The 17,877-nt window shown below is 41.5% G+C and overlaps 2 protein-coding genes across 6 annotated transcripts; both read left to right on the forward strand.

Annotated features, from left to right (window-relative positions):
* The first annotated feature begins 54 nt into the window (after positions 1-54).
* Positions 55-1,967, forward strand: LOC147317350 (uncharacterized). 2 transcript variants are annotated; one of them, XM_086314200.1, is made up of 3 exons: positions 55-213; positions 529-642; positions 1,169-1,967. In XM_086314200.1, the coding sequence occupies exons 1-3, from the start codon at positions 165-167 to the stop codon at positions 1,384-1,386; spliced, it is 381 nt and encodes a 126-aa protein (XP_086170326.1). In that variant the 5' UTR covers positions 55-164; the 3' UTR covers positions 1,387-1,967. The 2 variants fall into 2 exon arrangements, with proteins under 2 accessions (XP_086170326.1, XP_086170325.1); XM_086314199.1 differs by having other exon boundaries at positions 68-213; positions 502-642.
* Positions 1,968-2,118: 151 nt separating this feature from the next.
* On the forward strand, positions 2,119-16,886 carry plekha2 (pleckstrin homology domain containing A2). 4 transcript variants are annotated; one of them, XM_086314198.1, is made up of 12 exons: positions 2,119-3,473; positions 6,433-6,593; positions 6,723-6,779; positions 7,188-7,236; positions 7,366-7,463; positions 8,583-8,714; positions 8,897-8,986; positions 9,072-9,140; positions 9,310-9,380; positions 11,499-11,562; positions 13,063-13,140; positions 13,258-16,886. In XM_086314198.1, the coding sequence occupies exons 2-12, from the start codon at positions 6,453-6,455 to the stop codon at positions 13,699-13,701; spliced, it is 1,293 nt and encodes a 430-aa protein (XP_086170324.1). In that variant the 5' UTR covers positions 2,119-3,473; positions 6,433-6,452; the 3' UTR covers positions 13,702-16,886. The 4 variants fall into 4 exon arrangements, with proteins under 4 accessions (XP_086170324.1, XP_086170323.1, XP_086170321.1 ...); XM_086314197.1 differs by lacking the exon at positions 2,119-3,473 and adding an exon at positions 3,485-3,989; XM_086314195.1 differs by lacking the exon at positions 2,119-3,473 and having other exon boundaries at positions 6,273-6,593.
* Positions 16,887-17,877: the final 991 nt, after the last annotated feature.

Genomic DNA, 17,877 nt, shown 5'->3' on the forward strand with positions numbered 1-17,877 from the left:
CATCATAGATGGAGATTACAGCGATAAGACTTTAATGCCCTCAGACACCTTCCCCTCCAGCTCCACCTCAACCTCCCGTGTCTCCTCCATCAGACGCTCATCTTGGCTCATCCACTCTTTCTCTGGACTCTTGAAAAGACACAGTGACCCATCGCCCTGCTGCCATGAAGACTGCTCTGGCTGTGCTGCTGCTCATCTCTCTGGCCTGCCACAGTAAGTTTTTAGGAGAAGGGATCAACTTTGCTGATTACATACTAATTGGAGACTTTGTGGTGGAGAGAATCCATTTTTGGGGGAGAATTAGTCACTATATTTCAAATTAAGCCTGTCTGTTGGACATACTTAAATACCTTTGAGTGTGTGCAGATGTTCCCCAGTCTCAAATTGTAGTACTCTGCTCAGTGTGTGTGTGTGTGTGGGTGAATGGACTAATAAGAAGGTGGTTGCATACCTGCATGCTTGCAGCCACTTTTTGAATATGCATGCTTAGTCTCAAGCCAGGCACTCTCTCCTGTTCTGTCTGTGAAGGCCATGCTCTCAAATGTCACACATGCGTGGCGTCCAATGAGGAAGACTGCAACCGTCAGGGCTCCACCACCTGTCCTCAGTACGCTGATGCCTGCTCCACCATCACAGGGCCCAGTGAGTAAACACTCACACACATACATGTATAAACACACACAGAAAAACAAGCAGAACCAGTATGATGTGACTGGATACAGTAGTGCCTCACTAGAGGTCAGCACAACACTGACAACCCACTGCTTGATTGTGTCACAGATTCAGGAAACCAGTGCTCCTTAAAATAGTGCTTAAACAGTTTCCATTTCCATAAAAAGAGTTTTTTTTTTAGTCAATATTAAAATCCATAAACCACAAACTAATAAAACTCGCTTAGCTGCTTCTCTTTTCTCATGCATTTAGCTGAAGGGGCTGTGGCAAGACCTTTTTCTGTTGGTAACAAAAATCTGAGATTATTTCACAGAGTGAATTCATAACAGATCAGATGCATCTGATGATATTCTAAGCACTAAAATGACCTAAAGTTTTTTTTCCACATAATGGTCACATGACATCTTTTATGTGTGTGTCCATTTGCGTGCTTGGAAAGTCTTCAGTTACTTCAACGCAGCTTACCCGTCACCCCCTCTGACCCGATCTCTTTCAGACACAGTTATGAAGTCGTGCACATACAAGGCCTTCTGTGACAAGGCTAACAGCGGCACTTCCGGAGCCAAGATGCATTGCTGCTTTGGCGATGACTGTAACGGGCCCCACAAGAGTCACAGCCACGGTGGTCATCACAACAGCACAGGGGCAATCTCTTCCAGCCCAGTCCTGCTGATCACAGCCCTGCTGCTGCGTATGGCCTTGAGTCAGCTGTAAATTCCTCCATCTCTTCCTCCCTTTTTTTGTTTTATTTTCCTTCCAGTGATTCATCACCTCCTCTTTATCTGTTTTATTTTTAAGTTCAAAAAAGGGATTTGAGTTGCAGAGAGTTTCATGTGGTTTGTGACAAATATTGTGTTTCAACAAGGGTTTTTGACGGCTGTGGTGGAAGGGAGTGTGGTCTGTTCTGCAGGTACAAGCTGCTTTAAAGCTGCTTCCTTTGTCTAAGTTATCATCCTCTCAAACAGTACCCTTGTTCTCTGTAGCAGCTTGTTGAATTTAAGAGGATTTGAACCTGGGGAGTGTTTGTGGTGAATAAATGTGTACAAAGTTAAGAACAGCTCACAGCTCTGATGCACCCGGGGGGGGGGGGGACTCGGGTGTGGTTTTGGTAACTAAGTGCTGGGGTGCCTCACTAGTTTAGTGCACAGCTAGCTTGCTTCACACCATAGAACCACAAAACAAATCTCTTTCGGACGGTAATCTGAAACTGATTTAAAAGGTTTAAAATTGTCTGTGATGATGCTTTATTTTATCTGTATGCAAGCTTGTCTGAATAAAGACCTAATCACACCCTTGTTTCGTGTGTGGGTGCAGTGCATGGTAAACTGTGGCTCAGGTACCCTTGGTGTGGCATTTGACACACTGCTCCTCACTAAATTTGTGTTTATGTTAATGTCTCTGATGTAAAAGCACACCTCGGGCGTCTTCTGTACAGTAAAGGAAACATTCAGTCTGTGATTTTCAGCAGCAGCAGAAGGGTCTGCTGAAACTTCAAAGCTTCCTTTTGCAACAGTGTAAGTTAATTTCAGTGCAGTCGCCACAGGATATGAAATCAGTGAGGTAGGTCTCCGTCCTGAGGCAGGTCATATGACGTGCAACCACTTCCTCTTAACAGGAGGACACAATTTTGCCGAAAGCAACAAAAGTGAACACAGAATCCCTCCTGTGAATGTAGATATTTGTTATTTCAGCACTTACAAAGGTGTCGTGCTCAGATCCAGGAGAGACTTTACATGTGTGAAAACTTTAAAACCAGAATCTTGACTAAACTTGGAGTGAGATGTTGAAACTGAGAGGTCAGGTCAGTTCACCTTTTAAGCCCTCTTTTTTTTTTTTTTTTAAATCAAGTGTTTCATCACAGACCTCAATTGTGGTCACTTTTGTGTAAAGGTGGAATAAAGCAGGCTTTAAGCATTTTATTAGAATACGCTGAGTTTCTTTACATCCTGTGGCAATGTCAGATGGATGACTCATTATTTTACACAACATTTAACACTGAAGTTGCTGTTTTGCAAGTTAGACAAATTTAAGATACTTACTAAAGTTTTATCTATGAGCTCTTCAACTTAAGTACCCATAGAAACTGCCAATAAGGTAATGTGTTAAAAAGGATCCTTTCTGTATAAGTTTAAAGCCTGAATTTCCATGAACACCTTTGACTGACAGCCTTAAATTCCTCCACACTTGCATATATTTGCTTTTGATGTGTCTTCTTTAACTTTGGATGTTTGTCTCTGATAGCACTGGGCTACACTAGTGCTTTGTCGCTGTGCTTCAACGGTCGTGCTTCGGGATATAAGGTTAGTAAATATAAGTCTGATAACCACAAATGCTTTTTCATGGAATATGTTTTGCATATTTTTGTTGCACGGGATCACATGCAGCTACAACACTCAACTCTTCCAATAGCACGCACTAATCGGCATAACCGACCGTTTTCTCTTTATCTAAATAATGCAGAACTTTCATGCAGGCGTGCGGCTGCTATTGATGACACTGGTCATGTGACACGAGAATTTATGGGGTTAAAGGTCTGCAGAGGAGATCTATCAACAAATACACTTACAACTACACGACGAAGTTGATTTTTTTTTTTCCTTTTTAATGTGTGAAAGCGTTTGAAACAGCATTTTAAAGGGTTCCCGTGAGGCAGTTAATATCTTTAAATTTGAACAACAGCCTCGCTTTTGGTGGAGAACCTTTAACTTTAGGCTTGCTTCATATATATATTTTAAAGCACCAACTGTTTTTGGCATAACATCTCGCACCTGTCAGCATCACCTACCAGCGGTAATGACACTGTGAGTCTTGTATTCCTGTTTATCCAGGTTTACACTCCCTTCCCTTTCAGCTGTTCTATGTGAACTACCGGGTTCATCTGAGTGTGTGCGTCTCGTGTTTGTCTTTTTTTTTTTTTTTTTTTTTTTTTAACTTAAAACTGAAGATAAAAGTAGAGTGTGTATGTGTGTGACAGAGAAAAAAGACCTGTTCAGATTAAAGCAACAGCAGACAGGAGGAGGAGGAGGAGAGCCCTGCTTGTGCTCATGGGACGCATAGATCACATCCGGGGCTGGTTTATTCTAATAACGAAACGTCCAACCCGGAAAAAAGGACAAGTCTTCTGAAATCGGATCACACAAACAAATTGAAGAGGGTGTCGGAGTTTCACGCACGCCGGTCTTGCGAATATCCACGGCTTATTTTAGGTTTTAAAAACTTTATTTAGCATGCTTCTGTTCACCAAACTCGCGTCTCTCTCCGCTGCTTCGTAGCCCTGCGGGGCGCTGGCTTTGGCGCACGCCGACTCTCCATAGCGGGTAAGTTAAGTCGACAAGGGGACTTTGTGACTTTGTGTGTGTGTGTGTGTGTGTGTGTGTGTGTGTGCGCGCGCGGTACAGTAGGTGTGGCTGGCCGTTGAGTCGTTGGATCTGGTGAGTCAGTGCAGGTCATCTGAGCTGAACAAATGTAATGTCTGTCAGGTGTTGCTGAGTAATTGCGCCTGATCACATTTTGACACTTTTCATTGCATGCTCATAATCACGTTGGACATGCACGCGCATGGCAGTCAAGCTTGGTATCCAGGGGCGTGCTGCACGCCGCAGCTCTTACTGTCAGTTAAACGATTTGCTCGATTAACTGGTCCACAAAATGCCAAACATCTTAAAATAGCGCTCCATACTAGACGAAAACCCCCCAATTGTGTTCCGGATTTCAAGATCCGGATTTCTGCTTTTGTATAATCCTTTAAGATCATTTTATTTATTTATTTATTAAATTTTACATAAAAGTGATTGTAGGGAGTGTTGAAACTACTTGGGTGAAGATTGTTTGATGACACAACAAACTGTATTTTTATTTTATTAAGGAGCTATTCACCGTTTTCACACCTCAAAGTTAACTCAAATACCAGAGGAAGAACTACCGAGCCTGTCTTTAGCAGCTCTGGGGTGAACTTTGATAAATCTGAGAACAAAGTAAAGCATTTACCAGGCAGAACAAAAGATGCTGCACTGCTGTAATATGTCTGTAACAAGTTTCCCCCAACGATTAAGAAGAACATGACTAAATCTCTCAGACATGCCACACGTTGGTCTAAGAGATTTACTATCAGTTTCTGTCAAACTGTGTTGTTTGCACACAGATGAAGCAGATATGTAAAGGTGTTGTAGGTGGTTTTCATTTCATTACCTTGGATGTGGTATAAGTCAATTAATATCGCTGCTGTGATCTGTACATTGTTTTCCTGCACACAAACTGATGATTGCTCTGTTTATATTATCCTGCCACGTTTCAAAGCTAAGGTACTTGATAGAAATGTAAAGACAGTTGAAATGACATTTGTCAGTTTTACCAAAGATGCCACAGTTTCGCCGCTGCTTGTCTTTATAATGGCTAAGCCAGATGCTTTCTGATGCCGAAAATGGTTTATTGTGCACATGGGTGCATGTGTGGGGAGTGTGCTACTGTCAGAGCTGACCTCTGTGGCATCGTTTTCATTTTTCCATTACACCAAGGCTTTCTGTAGAGCGCCTCTGTATCTTTGACCTATTTAAATAGCAGCAGACTAACACATCAGAAGCACAACCCACAAATTTTTTCAAAGCAGTTTCAAAATGAAACATTTTCTTACCCACGAACTCAAAAATAGATTCACTGGAGATTCATCGGCACGGTGAAGACATAGTCTGTGTTTGTCTTCTGTTCCTCTGAGCGGGTTGTCTGAATATTTTCATGGAAATGTTGATAATTTCCATCTCCTGAAGGCTTCTGAGCCAGGACGAGCCCATAAAAAAGTACTGGCAGGGCGCACGGCCATTCAGTCTTGATTATGTATTTTATATGACTGTCACGTTATAATTTTTGGTCTTTTATAAAAAGATCAGTCACAGATGTGGCCTAGTTTGCCATCATATTACCTTTGTGGCCTCATTACATTCAAGTTTTTCCATAGATTCAAATCTAGTAAGGATCTTCCAAATGGATCTATTAATTTATTTGATTATTTATTTTACTGGATGCATCCAACTTTGGAGTTTGTCTTTGTGATTACTTCACATTTAGTTGACAGAGATGCAAAAGAGGCTCCGTCAACAGTGAAAGTTCCTTTGGCAACTTAAGGAGGACAAGAATATAAATGAAGCCATAAGCCTTGTGGTTCCCCATAAGAAAAATAAATACTATGAAATGTTTGCCAATTGATAAAATGTAATTAAAAGTCTATAGAGCTGAGGCTCTCTGGGCCAAATGAGCCTCGACTGTGTTGAGGAATCAGTCAGCAGCTTGGTGATTCACACGCATGGCATTGTTTCAATGAACACATCTCACCAGCTTTCTTCCCCTCCTCTCATCTTCTTTCTTCCCTCCCTCGCTCCCTGCCTTTCCTCCCTCTCCTCTCTCCTTGCTCTTCTCTCTTCTCTGGCCAATGGAAATGTGCGTGTGTGCAGATCATGAGTGCAGTCTGTAATTTTTGGCTGTGGTGGAGGGCCTCAGCTCAGCCTCGGGCTTCAGGGTTTGCTGCACAGCCTCAATCACGTCACATGAAAAACTGCTGAGTGCGAGCGGTCTATTTCTTCCTGCGTGTGTGCGCGCATGCATGCGTGTGTGCGCGCATGCATGCCTGTGTGCGCTTGAACACTAAATGAAAGATGATTTATCCTCCACATCTGCCTGTCTTTGCCTCCTGTTGCTCCTTTCACATGTTGTCTCTCTTTGTCCATCCCACTCGAATCTTTCTCTTCCTAACTGTCCGTCTGTCCCCAGTGATATGTGATATCGACAGCATGCCGTACGTGGACCGGTTGAACCGTGTGTGCGGCTTCCTGGACATCGAAGAGAAGGAGAACAGCTGCCGCTTCCAGAGACGATACTTCATCCTTGACACGCAGGGAAATGCACTGCTGTGGTATATGGACAACCCTCAGGTGCTCCACACGCGCATGCACGACCCACACTTTCACAAATAGCAAGAGGAAATGAAATTGACCAATAGTGGTCATATAACCTTGGACTCTGAGCCAACGACGAGTCTGTGTATTTGTGTTTGTATGCAGAACCTGCCCAGTGGAGCCAGCTCTGTTGGCAGCCTGAAATTAACCTACATCTCTAAGGTAAACCACTTTCATGACTGACTCCGCAGTGTGGTTGCATACAGTAAAGTCCAGCGCACCAACTTAGATATCTAAAATGCGAGCACACAAGAATTCACAGAATACACACAAATAGCATGCAAATTCGTGCAAGAGTTCATAGATACACAAAGAGGTCAGAGTTATCTCTAGTTAACGGTCACATGCAGCGCAGAGCTGAGGCAGACGCTGTGAAGTTTTCCAGATGTCAGCGCGCTCACTGAGGTAACCACAGATAATGACATCTGGCTCCTCTGCACTGCAGCACTGACGGCTTCTCCCTGGACACTCAGTCAGATCTATGTCAAAAATGTGAATCTTCTATTCCTCTGTTTTTTTTCACTCCTTTCAGTTTATATTCACATTTCTTTTCTCTTCTTCTATCCTCAGGTGAGTGAAGCTACAACGAAGCAAAAGCCCAAGACAGAGTTCTGCTTTGGTGAGTTTTTTAGGGAGGAACAGAGTGACACTGATGAAATGGTTCACAATCACATAATCTCCCATATGTGATAGTATTGTCCATTGCATTTAATGTGGATATTTACGGAACTGATTTCTTCTCCGGCAGTCATCAATGCACTTTCGCGACGGTACTTCCTGCAAGCCAATGATGTGACCGACATGAGAGACTGGGTGGCTGCTCTCAACAAGGCCAGCAAGATAACAGTAAGTGCCGTTACATGAGAAAATGCTTGATCTAGCAGTTATTGGTGGTGTTAGGGTGGGGGAGTGGGGGTTGTTTCCACCTGAGTGCAGGAAGCTGCAATTTTGCTGCGGTGGGACTGAAACCAGTTTGACCCAGGCGGCTGCAAATGCCAGCCCGTTGCCCACAGATACCCCTTCGCACACAGACACACACACACACATACACACATTGCTGAATGAGGAAACTGTGAATGTGCAAGAAGACGAGTGATAACGCAAACGTCACTGTGGTGAAGGTGTCGAAACTTGTTCATATGTATTTGCATAATATTTGTGTGAGCTCAATGAAATGTCCGGGAGCCTCGTTGATCAGTGATATTCAGATGTCTCCTGATGGAAGGTAACAGAGAAGAGTGTCTCTCTGCCTCTCTCACCTGCTCACTGACACAGGAAGCGGCACTGTTCACTCTTTTTCACTTCCCCATCGAGGGCAGGGCTGCTCTGCCGCCTTTTTTTTTTTTTCTTTTTTCTTTCATCTTTTCTTTTTCTTTTTCTGAGCGAGTGTAAAAAAGGAAATCATGATGTAATTGCAGGAATAAAAGTGGCACGGGGGGAGTAAAGTTATTAAAATGCATCTCTTAATATTTGTCTGTTTGAGCTAGATGTGTTGCAGTTTATTAGGAAATGATACATTTAGCTGAATGATTCAGCTGAATGACCAGTTTTGGGAAACTGTAGGCTAGATAACGGCTCTAAAAGCAGAAAATGCAGCACAGCATCACACAGCCGTACTATTGTTTTTACTTTATGACCAGCATGCACCTGCAAATCTGTTGTTTTTCTTCTTTTCCTGCTCCCTACTTGATATACACCCCACGCTAACATTTGTGTGTCTAGTGGGTTTTATTTGCTTGGATACACTTGGTTGCGCTTTTGTGCATCAGTGGACTTTGAGAAAGCTTGCATCTCTCATAGCAGATCACATATGATGTGTTTTCAGTTATCTCTGCAGTAAAACAGTCACGGTGTTGTGGCGAGCGTATGACTAAGAAAGTATTCCCAGAGTGAGGAAGAGCGGCTGTGGAAATTAAACAATTAAGTCCTTTTATTTGCTCTCAGAGGTGTCCCGTCTCTTCACAGGTGCCTAAGTCTTGCCCTGCACCTGTGAGGCCTGATGTGACCACAGTGATCAGTGACGCTCAAGGAGGGAAGAGACAACAGGCCTACAAGGCTGAGATTATTGGCGGCGTGGTGGTGCACACTCCTATTCAGGTAAAATGAATAGGACACACACACTTTTTTTTTTTTTTTTTTAAGCATTATAAGAATGAAAACTGTGGCAAAAGCACACAAAAATGCGGTGTGCTAAGCTAGTCTGAGTTATCGACAGTGGTGGTTTCCGTGACCATGATATCTAAAGTGATAATAAAGATGGTTTTCATGAAATGTTTCAGAACGACAATGAAGAGACGGAAGGGAGAGAGAGGAAGGGCAACAGGCCGGGTTTGCTGAGATGTGGTTACTGTGTTAAACAGGGAAATGTGGTGAGTCTCATAACAGGTTTAGACTGAGACTGAGTCTGAGTAAAAAACAGCATGTGTGGAAATGGTAATGTGGTATGTGTTTCAGAGGAAGAGCTGGAAGAGGCGGTTTTTCACCCTGGATGACAACGCAGTCAATTACTACAAGACTGAGTCGGTGAGAAAACAGGGTTTTCATGTTTTTGCCCATGTTTCTACATGCTTAAGAGTGACTATTATCTTTGTCGGAATATTTTTGTCCCAAATTTTTGAAAACTACAGTGTTATAGCAGCCAAAACATTAAAAAATAACCCACAATAATACAAAAACAAAAAATCTGTCTTAGGAGAAAGATTTTATCCGATCTATTCCACTGAGGGACATTCAGAAGGTGCATGAATGCCTTGTCAAGTCGGGGTGAGTAAAACATGAAAGTTGTCTGAGTCTGCCAGCATTTTTGCTTTCCCTCTGGTTATCGCTATACTATGTAAACAATTGTGAATACTTGCATGTGAGCAGATGATACACTCTTAACCGGTTTTAAAGTGTTGCATTGCATGTATGGACAAGTTTATCCTTATCATTTTTAGATGAGTTTCACAGGTTTTAAAAGGGGCCCTTAAATATAAGTTATAAATGGTGTGAACAAAGGTAGTGAAAGTTTGAAATAATGAGGTCAACATGTGATCGTTATGAGCCAAATGTGTAGGCTTCAGTCTGATCTAAACCCAGATTATTTTTTTTCTACTCATAACTCTGTGAGCCTTCTCAGAGAAGCTCCTCTCACCTGCTGCCCAAACCTTCTGTTTGCGAGAAGCAGCTAATCAGAAGAGAGCTGGATCAAAGTGAGCAAAAACAAATGGCTTTAGACAGATGATAAACTGAGGAACTGCACCATGGCTCAGTATTAGGAAATTAGGTTACACTTTATAATACGCCGCGTGACTAAAACTGTAATTTCTCTGTAATTAAATTGAACTTTTTTTATTTGAAATTACAATCTAATTATATTTCCCTACAAATGCTTAACGGTAGGTAGACTACCAAAAGGTGTTAACAAGTCAGGATTTTACAGGAAGCACTGAAATAATTGCACTGTGTAAGTAATTTTATGCGGTACAGTAATTTTAAGTATTGCATAACTGAAACGCACTCCATAATATGGCCCGTGCCCCAAAAAGTACAGCATACTTACAGTTTAAGATGGGGAAATATTGTATTTTTATCCATAAAATGACCAAGAAATTACAAAATATCTAAAATTACTTACAGTATCATTTCTGTCTTTTTCCCTGTAAAATACATCAAGTTATGCACTACTTAGATTTATTTACAATATAATATTTTTTTGTTTCCTCTAGAAACCTGTCTTGTTACCCCCTTTTTATTCTAGTGTACCGTATTTTTCGGACCATAAGGTGCATTAAGCGAAACAAGCATTGGCATTCATCTTCCAGCTTCACTGTTTATGTTATGCTTGCGATCACGTAGCACATCATTATATACCAGCTAGTCCAACTTCAGTAACCCTACAAACTTCACTGCTGTTTCGTTTTCTGTCTTCATTTATGTTGGAAGTTATAGCAGAGCTGTAAGTTTTAATTTTTCAGAAATCTCTCAGTCAGAACATCATGTTTCGGTGGAAACTAGCGAGCTAACTTCCTGCTAAGGCTCCTGACTACGGTAGCCGCAATGCTCCGACAATCCATCAAGCGGTGCGGCTTCGTTGCTTACCAAAGTCGTACTAAGACATTTTTTTGACAGATGTTTGAGTGCCGTGAACCACATAAAATCGGTTCGAGGTCAGTAAGCACAACCAGAATTCATACATAAGGCGCACTTTCGGTATACATGTCTTTAAGTATTTGTAGGTAGGTAAATATAATTAGATTACACTTTAAAATAAAATACATAGAAATTCCATTTAATTACAGGGGGATTACGTCCTTAGTCACTGGCCATATTATGAACTATTGCAGAAAATGAAGAATTATTTAGTATTGTAAATTCACAGCTACTGTAATCAAGAGTCCAAGAAAAACTGGAACTGCAAATGATCATCATAGGTCCCCTTTTAAATATCAGTGCAAGATAAAGTTTTATATAGTTTATAGTTTATATAGTTTTAGCTCATGATCCAGTATTGAAGTTGGCCACTGAATACAACTTGACAGCTGGAGAAGTTGTGGATGGTCTTAAAAAATACATGGAAAATATTTTTGTTCAGATCTTTAATATGAGTTTTTGCCGTTTTTATAAGTGGACATTACAAACAAACTTTATTATCATGTCTACCGTCTTATTGTATGCGCTGTTACAGTGTTTTTTTCCCCCCTCTGTTGAAACCTCTCTTTCTCCCTTAATAATTAGTCACTTTAGGCTTGAAGTTGAGCTTCAGTTGCGAACCTATTAGATTCATTTGTATATACTTGCTGAACTTGAATGTATAAGTATTGTAAATGACACTGTAGAACACACTCTAGCTTTTGTCCCTTTCTTTAGCTGCTTTAAGTTTTAACTTTTTGCATCCATCAGGGAGCTCCTGCTTAGAGACAACCTCTTTGAGATCATCACCAGTAACCGAACGTTCTACATTCAGGTAAAACCTTGTTCTCCTTTTGTATACAGCACTCATTAAAAAAAGGCCTGCATTCATGAAATGAAGGGAATGTCCCTGTTGTATTTTTAGACATTTGAATAAGAACAGAGAAGCTCTGTATTCCCTGGTGACACCGTCCTGATCTGTCGACATGTTTTCTCTAAATGCTCTGCTGCTGAAGTGTGGCGCAGTCGCTTTTTTAAGGAACATGCGAAGTTTGTTTTTGTGAAAGGGGCACAGCCATCTGTTGTCATAACAACAATAATATCCGTTCCCCCTCCTCTCCCCCGGGAGAACAGCTGACGGAGGCGTTGGGGGCTGGATCAGATAGGAAGTGCGGGGATAGAGACAGACTGCAGGCAAGAGCGCTTTTGTTTGTTTGTGCAAGGGGAAAAAAAGGAAGTGTGAAAAACAAATAATAAAATGAAGTAAATAAAAACAGGATAACCACAACTTCTCATTCCGTGTGTGGACACTGTAATAAAAAGTGATCTAAGCTAAAATAAAGATGAATATTGGAGTCCTTACACACCTTTAATAGCTTGAGAGCGGATAGTGATCTCCTGTCGTGCATTCTTTCCAAACATAAACACATGACAATAAGTACAGTTACCACCGAGGATAATTTTCAAGTACTGTTCTAGCTTTTTTTCTGATAACATCAGGCAATTCCCATGTAGTGCCAAACCACAATAATAGTTCCCTTAAGGCACTTTATATTATAAGATGAAGACACTACAATAATAGAAAACCCAAACAATCAGACGACCCCCTATAAGCACGCAGCTGACGACAGTGGGAAGGGAAAACTCGCTTTTAATAGGAAGACACCTCTGGCAGAATCAGGCTAAGGGGTGGCGATCTGCCAAGACCAGTTATGGTTGGGAAAGGGGGACAGGAGGAAAGACAGCCAGAGATTATTAATAACTAATGATTAAGTGCAAAGTGGTGTATAAACACATAGAGAGTGAAGAAGAAATGCTCAGTCCACACCAGCAGCCTAGACGTATTGTAGTGTAACTCAGGAAGGGTACGGGGTCATGTGAGCCAATCCTAAGTTTAAGCTTTATCAAAAAGGGAAAAGAGTGTCCAGGGTTGCCAGTTTGGATTTGTCTGTGGAGCTTGCTCCAAAGACGAGGGAAGCTGAAAGCTCCGTCTCCCATTCTATTTTTATGATTAATATTTGCGTTGCCGTCGAACACCAGCAATATCTTTGCTGATGCCTCACTACCTGCCGAAGCGAGTTCTGGTGCTCTGCCTTTGGCAGATGGGTAATTTGAGCCTGGTTCTGTTGGAGGCTTCTTCCTGTTAAAAATGAGTTTTTCCTTCCCGCCATTGCCAGGTGGTTGCTCATAGGGCATTGTTTGATTTTTGGGTCTTTACCTTACAGTATACAGCGCCGTGTGACGACTGCTGTTGTTGCGTTTTGGCCTTATTAAAGGGCAGGTAACAGGCACAAAAGCTACCATGAAACATAACATGGGCCCTTTCTCTCTACAGACAGACTCGCCAGAGGAAATGCATGGTTGGATCAGGGACATTCAGATGAAGATCCAGGATTTCAGGGGTCCCTCTAAGGTAACTCTATCTTCAGAAATGGATAATTCTTTACTTCTAGCTGTAAGTTATTGGGAGAAAAGTGTAAATCCTTGCTTACGATTGACAGCGGGGATGCTTTTGTCTCTTTAATTGCAGGGTTTTTCTTTTAAACGTGCTTCTTCGTGCTATCGGAGTTACAATCCTTCCTCTACATCTCGTGGTTCGCAGAGTGAAGCAGATAGGAGACCTCAGCTGGTGAAGTCCTGCTCTGTGGCGCCAGGATGGCAGCCCTGGACACCCGTTCCATCGTGTGAACCGTCTATCATGGATAACGAGGATGAGGACAGCGCCTTCAGCTCTGTGCCGCTCTCCTCTTCGTCCACCTCCTCATCTGCTTCCTCCTCCTCAAACTCCCTCTCTACCCAAAATCCTTGCCCCGTCACACATCCGGCACCTTCGGCCAGTGGACTGGGGATGCTCACAGCATCCGCAGATGCGGCGAGTGGGCGTCGAAGGCACCGCTCGCAGCCTCAGCCTCAAACCGGCTGCAGCTTTCCCTTCAGCCTGGATGACGACAGCATCCGCACCACAGATGTGTAATCCAGAGATGTTTGAGGAGACTCCTGCGTGGGCTGTGCTGACACCTGTTTTTAAATGAATGTGACTCCTATTGAAGGGCCACTGTGACCATCTGCCTCAATGCCAGGCCATGAGCTTGGTGCCCCCTACTGGTGAAGTAGCACTTATACAGATGAAGGATGCACCCGGCTGCAGGAAGGCTAAGAGGCATAGTGTTTGTTGTACACAGGACTGTGAACAGATAAAACGGAGTGTTTTCTTTTTCCTTTTTTTGTAAGTGTAACTTCCTCTGAAAACTTGAATGATTTTGTTGATTATTGCCGACAGTAAAATGATGGCACACGCTTTTCACTCTGTTTCTTTGCTCCTATCAGCAGGACCCCATTATCACCCCAGTTACAAGTGTTCACATTCACAATATATTTTTATGTCCAAGCTTGTTTTTGTGTTTAAATGTATCAGACGGTTGTGTTTCTGTTTTTTGTTTTTTTTGTTTTGTATTTTTTTTCCCCGGGCCAACAGTGTTTTCCTTTGCTCTTGAGGGGCATCATGTGTGGAAAAACTTCACATAATAATTAACAAGCATTTTATACCTGTTGTCTTTCATGTGTTTTGCCATGAAAACCCTCAGAGGCAAGTAAAGGGGGGAAAAAAATCTGGTGATCCATTTCTAAACCTGCTCTATGTTGTTTCTTCTCTTGTTTGTATGAATTAAGAATGGCTAACATTTTTTTACATTTCATTCACTTTTTGCTAAATGTCATCTATTCGCTCTCTTTCTGAAAGGCTTTGCTCTTGCAATAGTCATTTTAGCCACATTAAGCCAACACTCCATTTTTAAAACAGACAAAGCCGGACATGTTTCCCTTTAGTTGGATTATTGTGTCTTAAAGGGAGCACACAAGTTCACCCATGGCTTGACACGCCTTCCACAACAGCAACTCTAAGGTACTAGGAAGATTGTACAGTTGATGCGAAGAAGAGTAACACTAATGACTGTGTGCACGATAACATCTGTATCAACAGATACTTCAGCTTGTGTCCGCTGGCATGTTTTTTCGCAGCATGCTGGGAAAACCCAACCCACCTACGTACGTCAAAAGAAAAGCAAGATGGGACCTTTAGATAAGTTCTTAAGACATAATATATGTGCTTTGTTTTTAAGAGTGGATGAAGAAATTAACATAAATGCTTTTACCTTAGAACATGGCACAGTGGGACCTGTCACCCTCTCGTGGCCAATATAAGTATTACAGAAATGGCAAAGGGCAGGAAATTATTATTTTTTTTCCTTGTTTTCAGTGAAAAACCCCCATAGAAAAGCATGTTTTTCTGACAAAAGGTTTTTCTTCCAGCTGTTTTCCAACATGAGAAGAAAGTGAGTTGGAAAAAATGGTTCTGACACTGGCAGCCTTTGCCTCTTTTTTTTTTTTTTTTTTTTTTTTAAATGTGCCAGAGCATTTTAGGGGGAAAATTTAATTTAGAAAATTAACCTTGCCAAACCAGCCCTTGTTTTTCATAAACCCGGGATGGAGAACAAGTTAGTGTTTGCAAATGGATCTCTGCAATTTTTTGTTCTTGCTTGCCTCTCAGGGCTTTCGTATCCACCACTATTAATATTAATACTTGGCTTAAAGATCAATTTTCAGTAAGCTGTGACTCTTCCGTTTGGTTTGAACACAGTACCATACTAATGCTGCAGTGTTTTCATGGTACTAATTTAGCTCAGTTGTTGGTAAAGCAGTTTTCTTTTTGCAGAATTATGTGGGAAGATTTGCGACTGCCTTGGGTAATGTTATCTGCACTTTGTGTTTCTTATTTTTACTTTTTTTTTTCTTGTTTTGTCACAGCTTTCACACCATGTACTACAGTTTCCTCTTAGATTATGCCTTTTGTTTTTTTACACCCTTGTTAGGTTCACCTTGAGATTTCATTGATGTGGTACCAGGTTTATTCCTGTTTCCGTTTTCTGACGCTATATGCACTCATCTGCCTGCAATTAAGCTTAATTTTCTTTCTTGTGAATAAAACAAGGCTTTTTATTTGTCTAGTTTAGGCTGTTTTTGATTTTTAAGGTTTACGACTTTCCCACCTCCTGTCATGTAATGCCTTGTATGCCCATACAGAGTTTAAACCTAAACACATTGTAACATTAAGGTTATCTTTTGATCGAAGTGATGCTGGTGAGTCTTAAAAACTTTTTATGTGTTTTCTCTGTAAAGGGCGAAAATCCCCAACTTCCAAACATTCAAAGGGTCAGTGCCAGCACACTTGCCCTTTAACACTGTCACCTTAAAACACATGCATGACATATAGACACAAACACGAGCGTGCATGCACACGCCAATTGAGTGGCCAGAGGCTGAGTTAAGTGAAGTGTTTCACACATCCAGTGCAAAGTCCATTAGATAAATTGCCCTAAAACTCTGTCCTGACCTCTGTCCACTTCCCTCTGTGCCTCCTAGGGCAGCTGTGCGACTGGTGAGGGTGAAATGTCTCCAACTGAACAGCTTAAATTGTGTCAGTATAGGTAAAAAGGCCCTCAGTGCTCGTGAAATGTCAGCTGTGTTGAAATGAGTTTTCAGTCTGTTAAAGACAAAGCTCCTGGAGGTAATGAGAGAAATCCAAGCAGAAACACAGGAAAAGTGGAGATGAAGCCAGTGACTAATTTTTTACGAGGTTTAGGAAAGAAAAAAAAGAAATGAAGTGGATAGGGGGTGACATTCTGGGGAACGTGTACCTGTGCATGACCTCCAGGTTTAAAAACGTCCTTAACTGTGGGGCTTGGCATGGATCTGAATCTTGAAAGCAACATAGAAAGCTCAGAAGTAATCTGAGGAGTTTCTTGCCTCTCTGAGTTTGTTCATAGTTTGAGAAACAAAGAGATAAACGTCTGGAAATACAGCGTCACGGTAGAAGCCTTCGAGGTTGAACTTCTTTTTCCTGTCTGCACAAACATAACTTAAAGGTCACAAAGCACTTCGGTCTGATGCCTGTGAGTGACGGGCAGCTATGAGGGCAGGCAAACACACTGCTCCCCTAAATGTTAATGTTCCCACATGAATGACTCTGCAGCACACTGCACTCTCTCTTTCTCTCTGCCTCCTGCTCACATTGGTTACACTCTGGTTATTTTAAATGTTACAAAATAAAATTATTTCTCTCAGCAGAAATGATTTTAAGATTAAAGCTTGTTGTTGCTTGTACACCGATTTGAGGATTTATTTGTTTCTTATGACATCTTATGATAATCATCTCTTATGCTACCAGTTATTAGTTCCCCGTTTGCAGAAGATTACCACTAGAGGGAGCTGTGATACACCGCACTTCATTCAACATACTATGAGGCTGTCAAAACACTCAATGAGCAGCATGCTTGTAGTTCAGTGAGATTACATTGACTTGCTGTAAACTCCCTAAAAAGTCTGACAAGAAGCTGTAAAGCCTTTCAGCATTAAAGCACTGAAATAGTATTTTAAATCTGAACAGTTGCAGCATTTTCTCATTGATTTTCACACTAATCCCCTCCAAGATATAAGCACAATAATAAAACCAAGGAGGGCAAATAATAACAAAGACTTGTTTAGAAAAGAAGTGTATTATCAGTAATCACAGACTGGCTGTATTATATAAAAATAAACACATTAAAACTAGACAGACTCGGTCAAGTTTTGTTCTAGCGAAAAAATCTTTTTCATATAAATTTGATTCTCCAGAGGTTTAAGGGTTACTTTGTGTTTTGTAAAGCTTATAGGCCCTGAATACAATCCAGTGCAAAAATGTAGACACTGTGGCATGAATATCCAAGTGGGACTTGAAGTTTATGTGTCAAGCTCTATTTCATACCCTTAAAATCTCAGAGAAGCTGAGCATCAAGACCTTTGATGGTGAGTTACCCGCATAGAGTTTTGCCCACAGGTCAATAAACTGAGAGTGTTCATTCATTCATGGGTAACAGTGTTGTAAAGCTCTGGAAGAGTGTGTCTGTGACACTACTTCTAATTGCAAGACTTTCTCGGGTTCCTGTAGTTCAGATTAATAATAGCTAATAATTCAGATTAAACTAGTTAATGTGTGTGTGTGTGGAGTCCTTTAGATAATGGTTTAGGTAAACCATTTTGGTTTAGTGTGATGTCATATTGCTCTGTTATTAGTCCGTTAATTCTCTGATATTACAGATGAGCAAAGCATTAAATT

Source organism: Aulonocara sp. 'chitande type north' Nkhata Bay, linkage group LG12, assembly GCF_057382095.1.
Source record: "Aulonocara sp. 'chitande type north' Nkhata Bay isolate Kocher_YH1m ecotype deep benthic linkage group LG12, A_spYH_male_GT1.1, whole genome shotgun sequence".
NCBI lineage: Eukaryota > Metazoa > Chordata > Actinopteri > Cichliformes > Cichlidae > Aulonocara > Aulonocara sp. 'chitande type north' Nkhata Bay.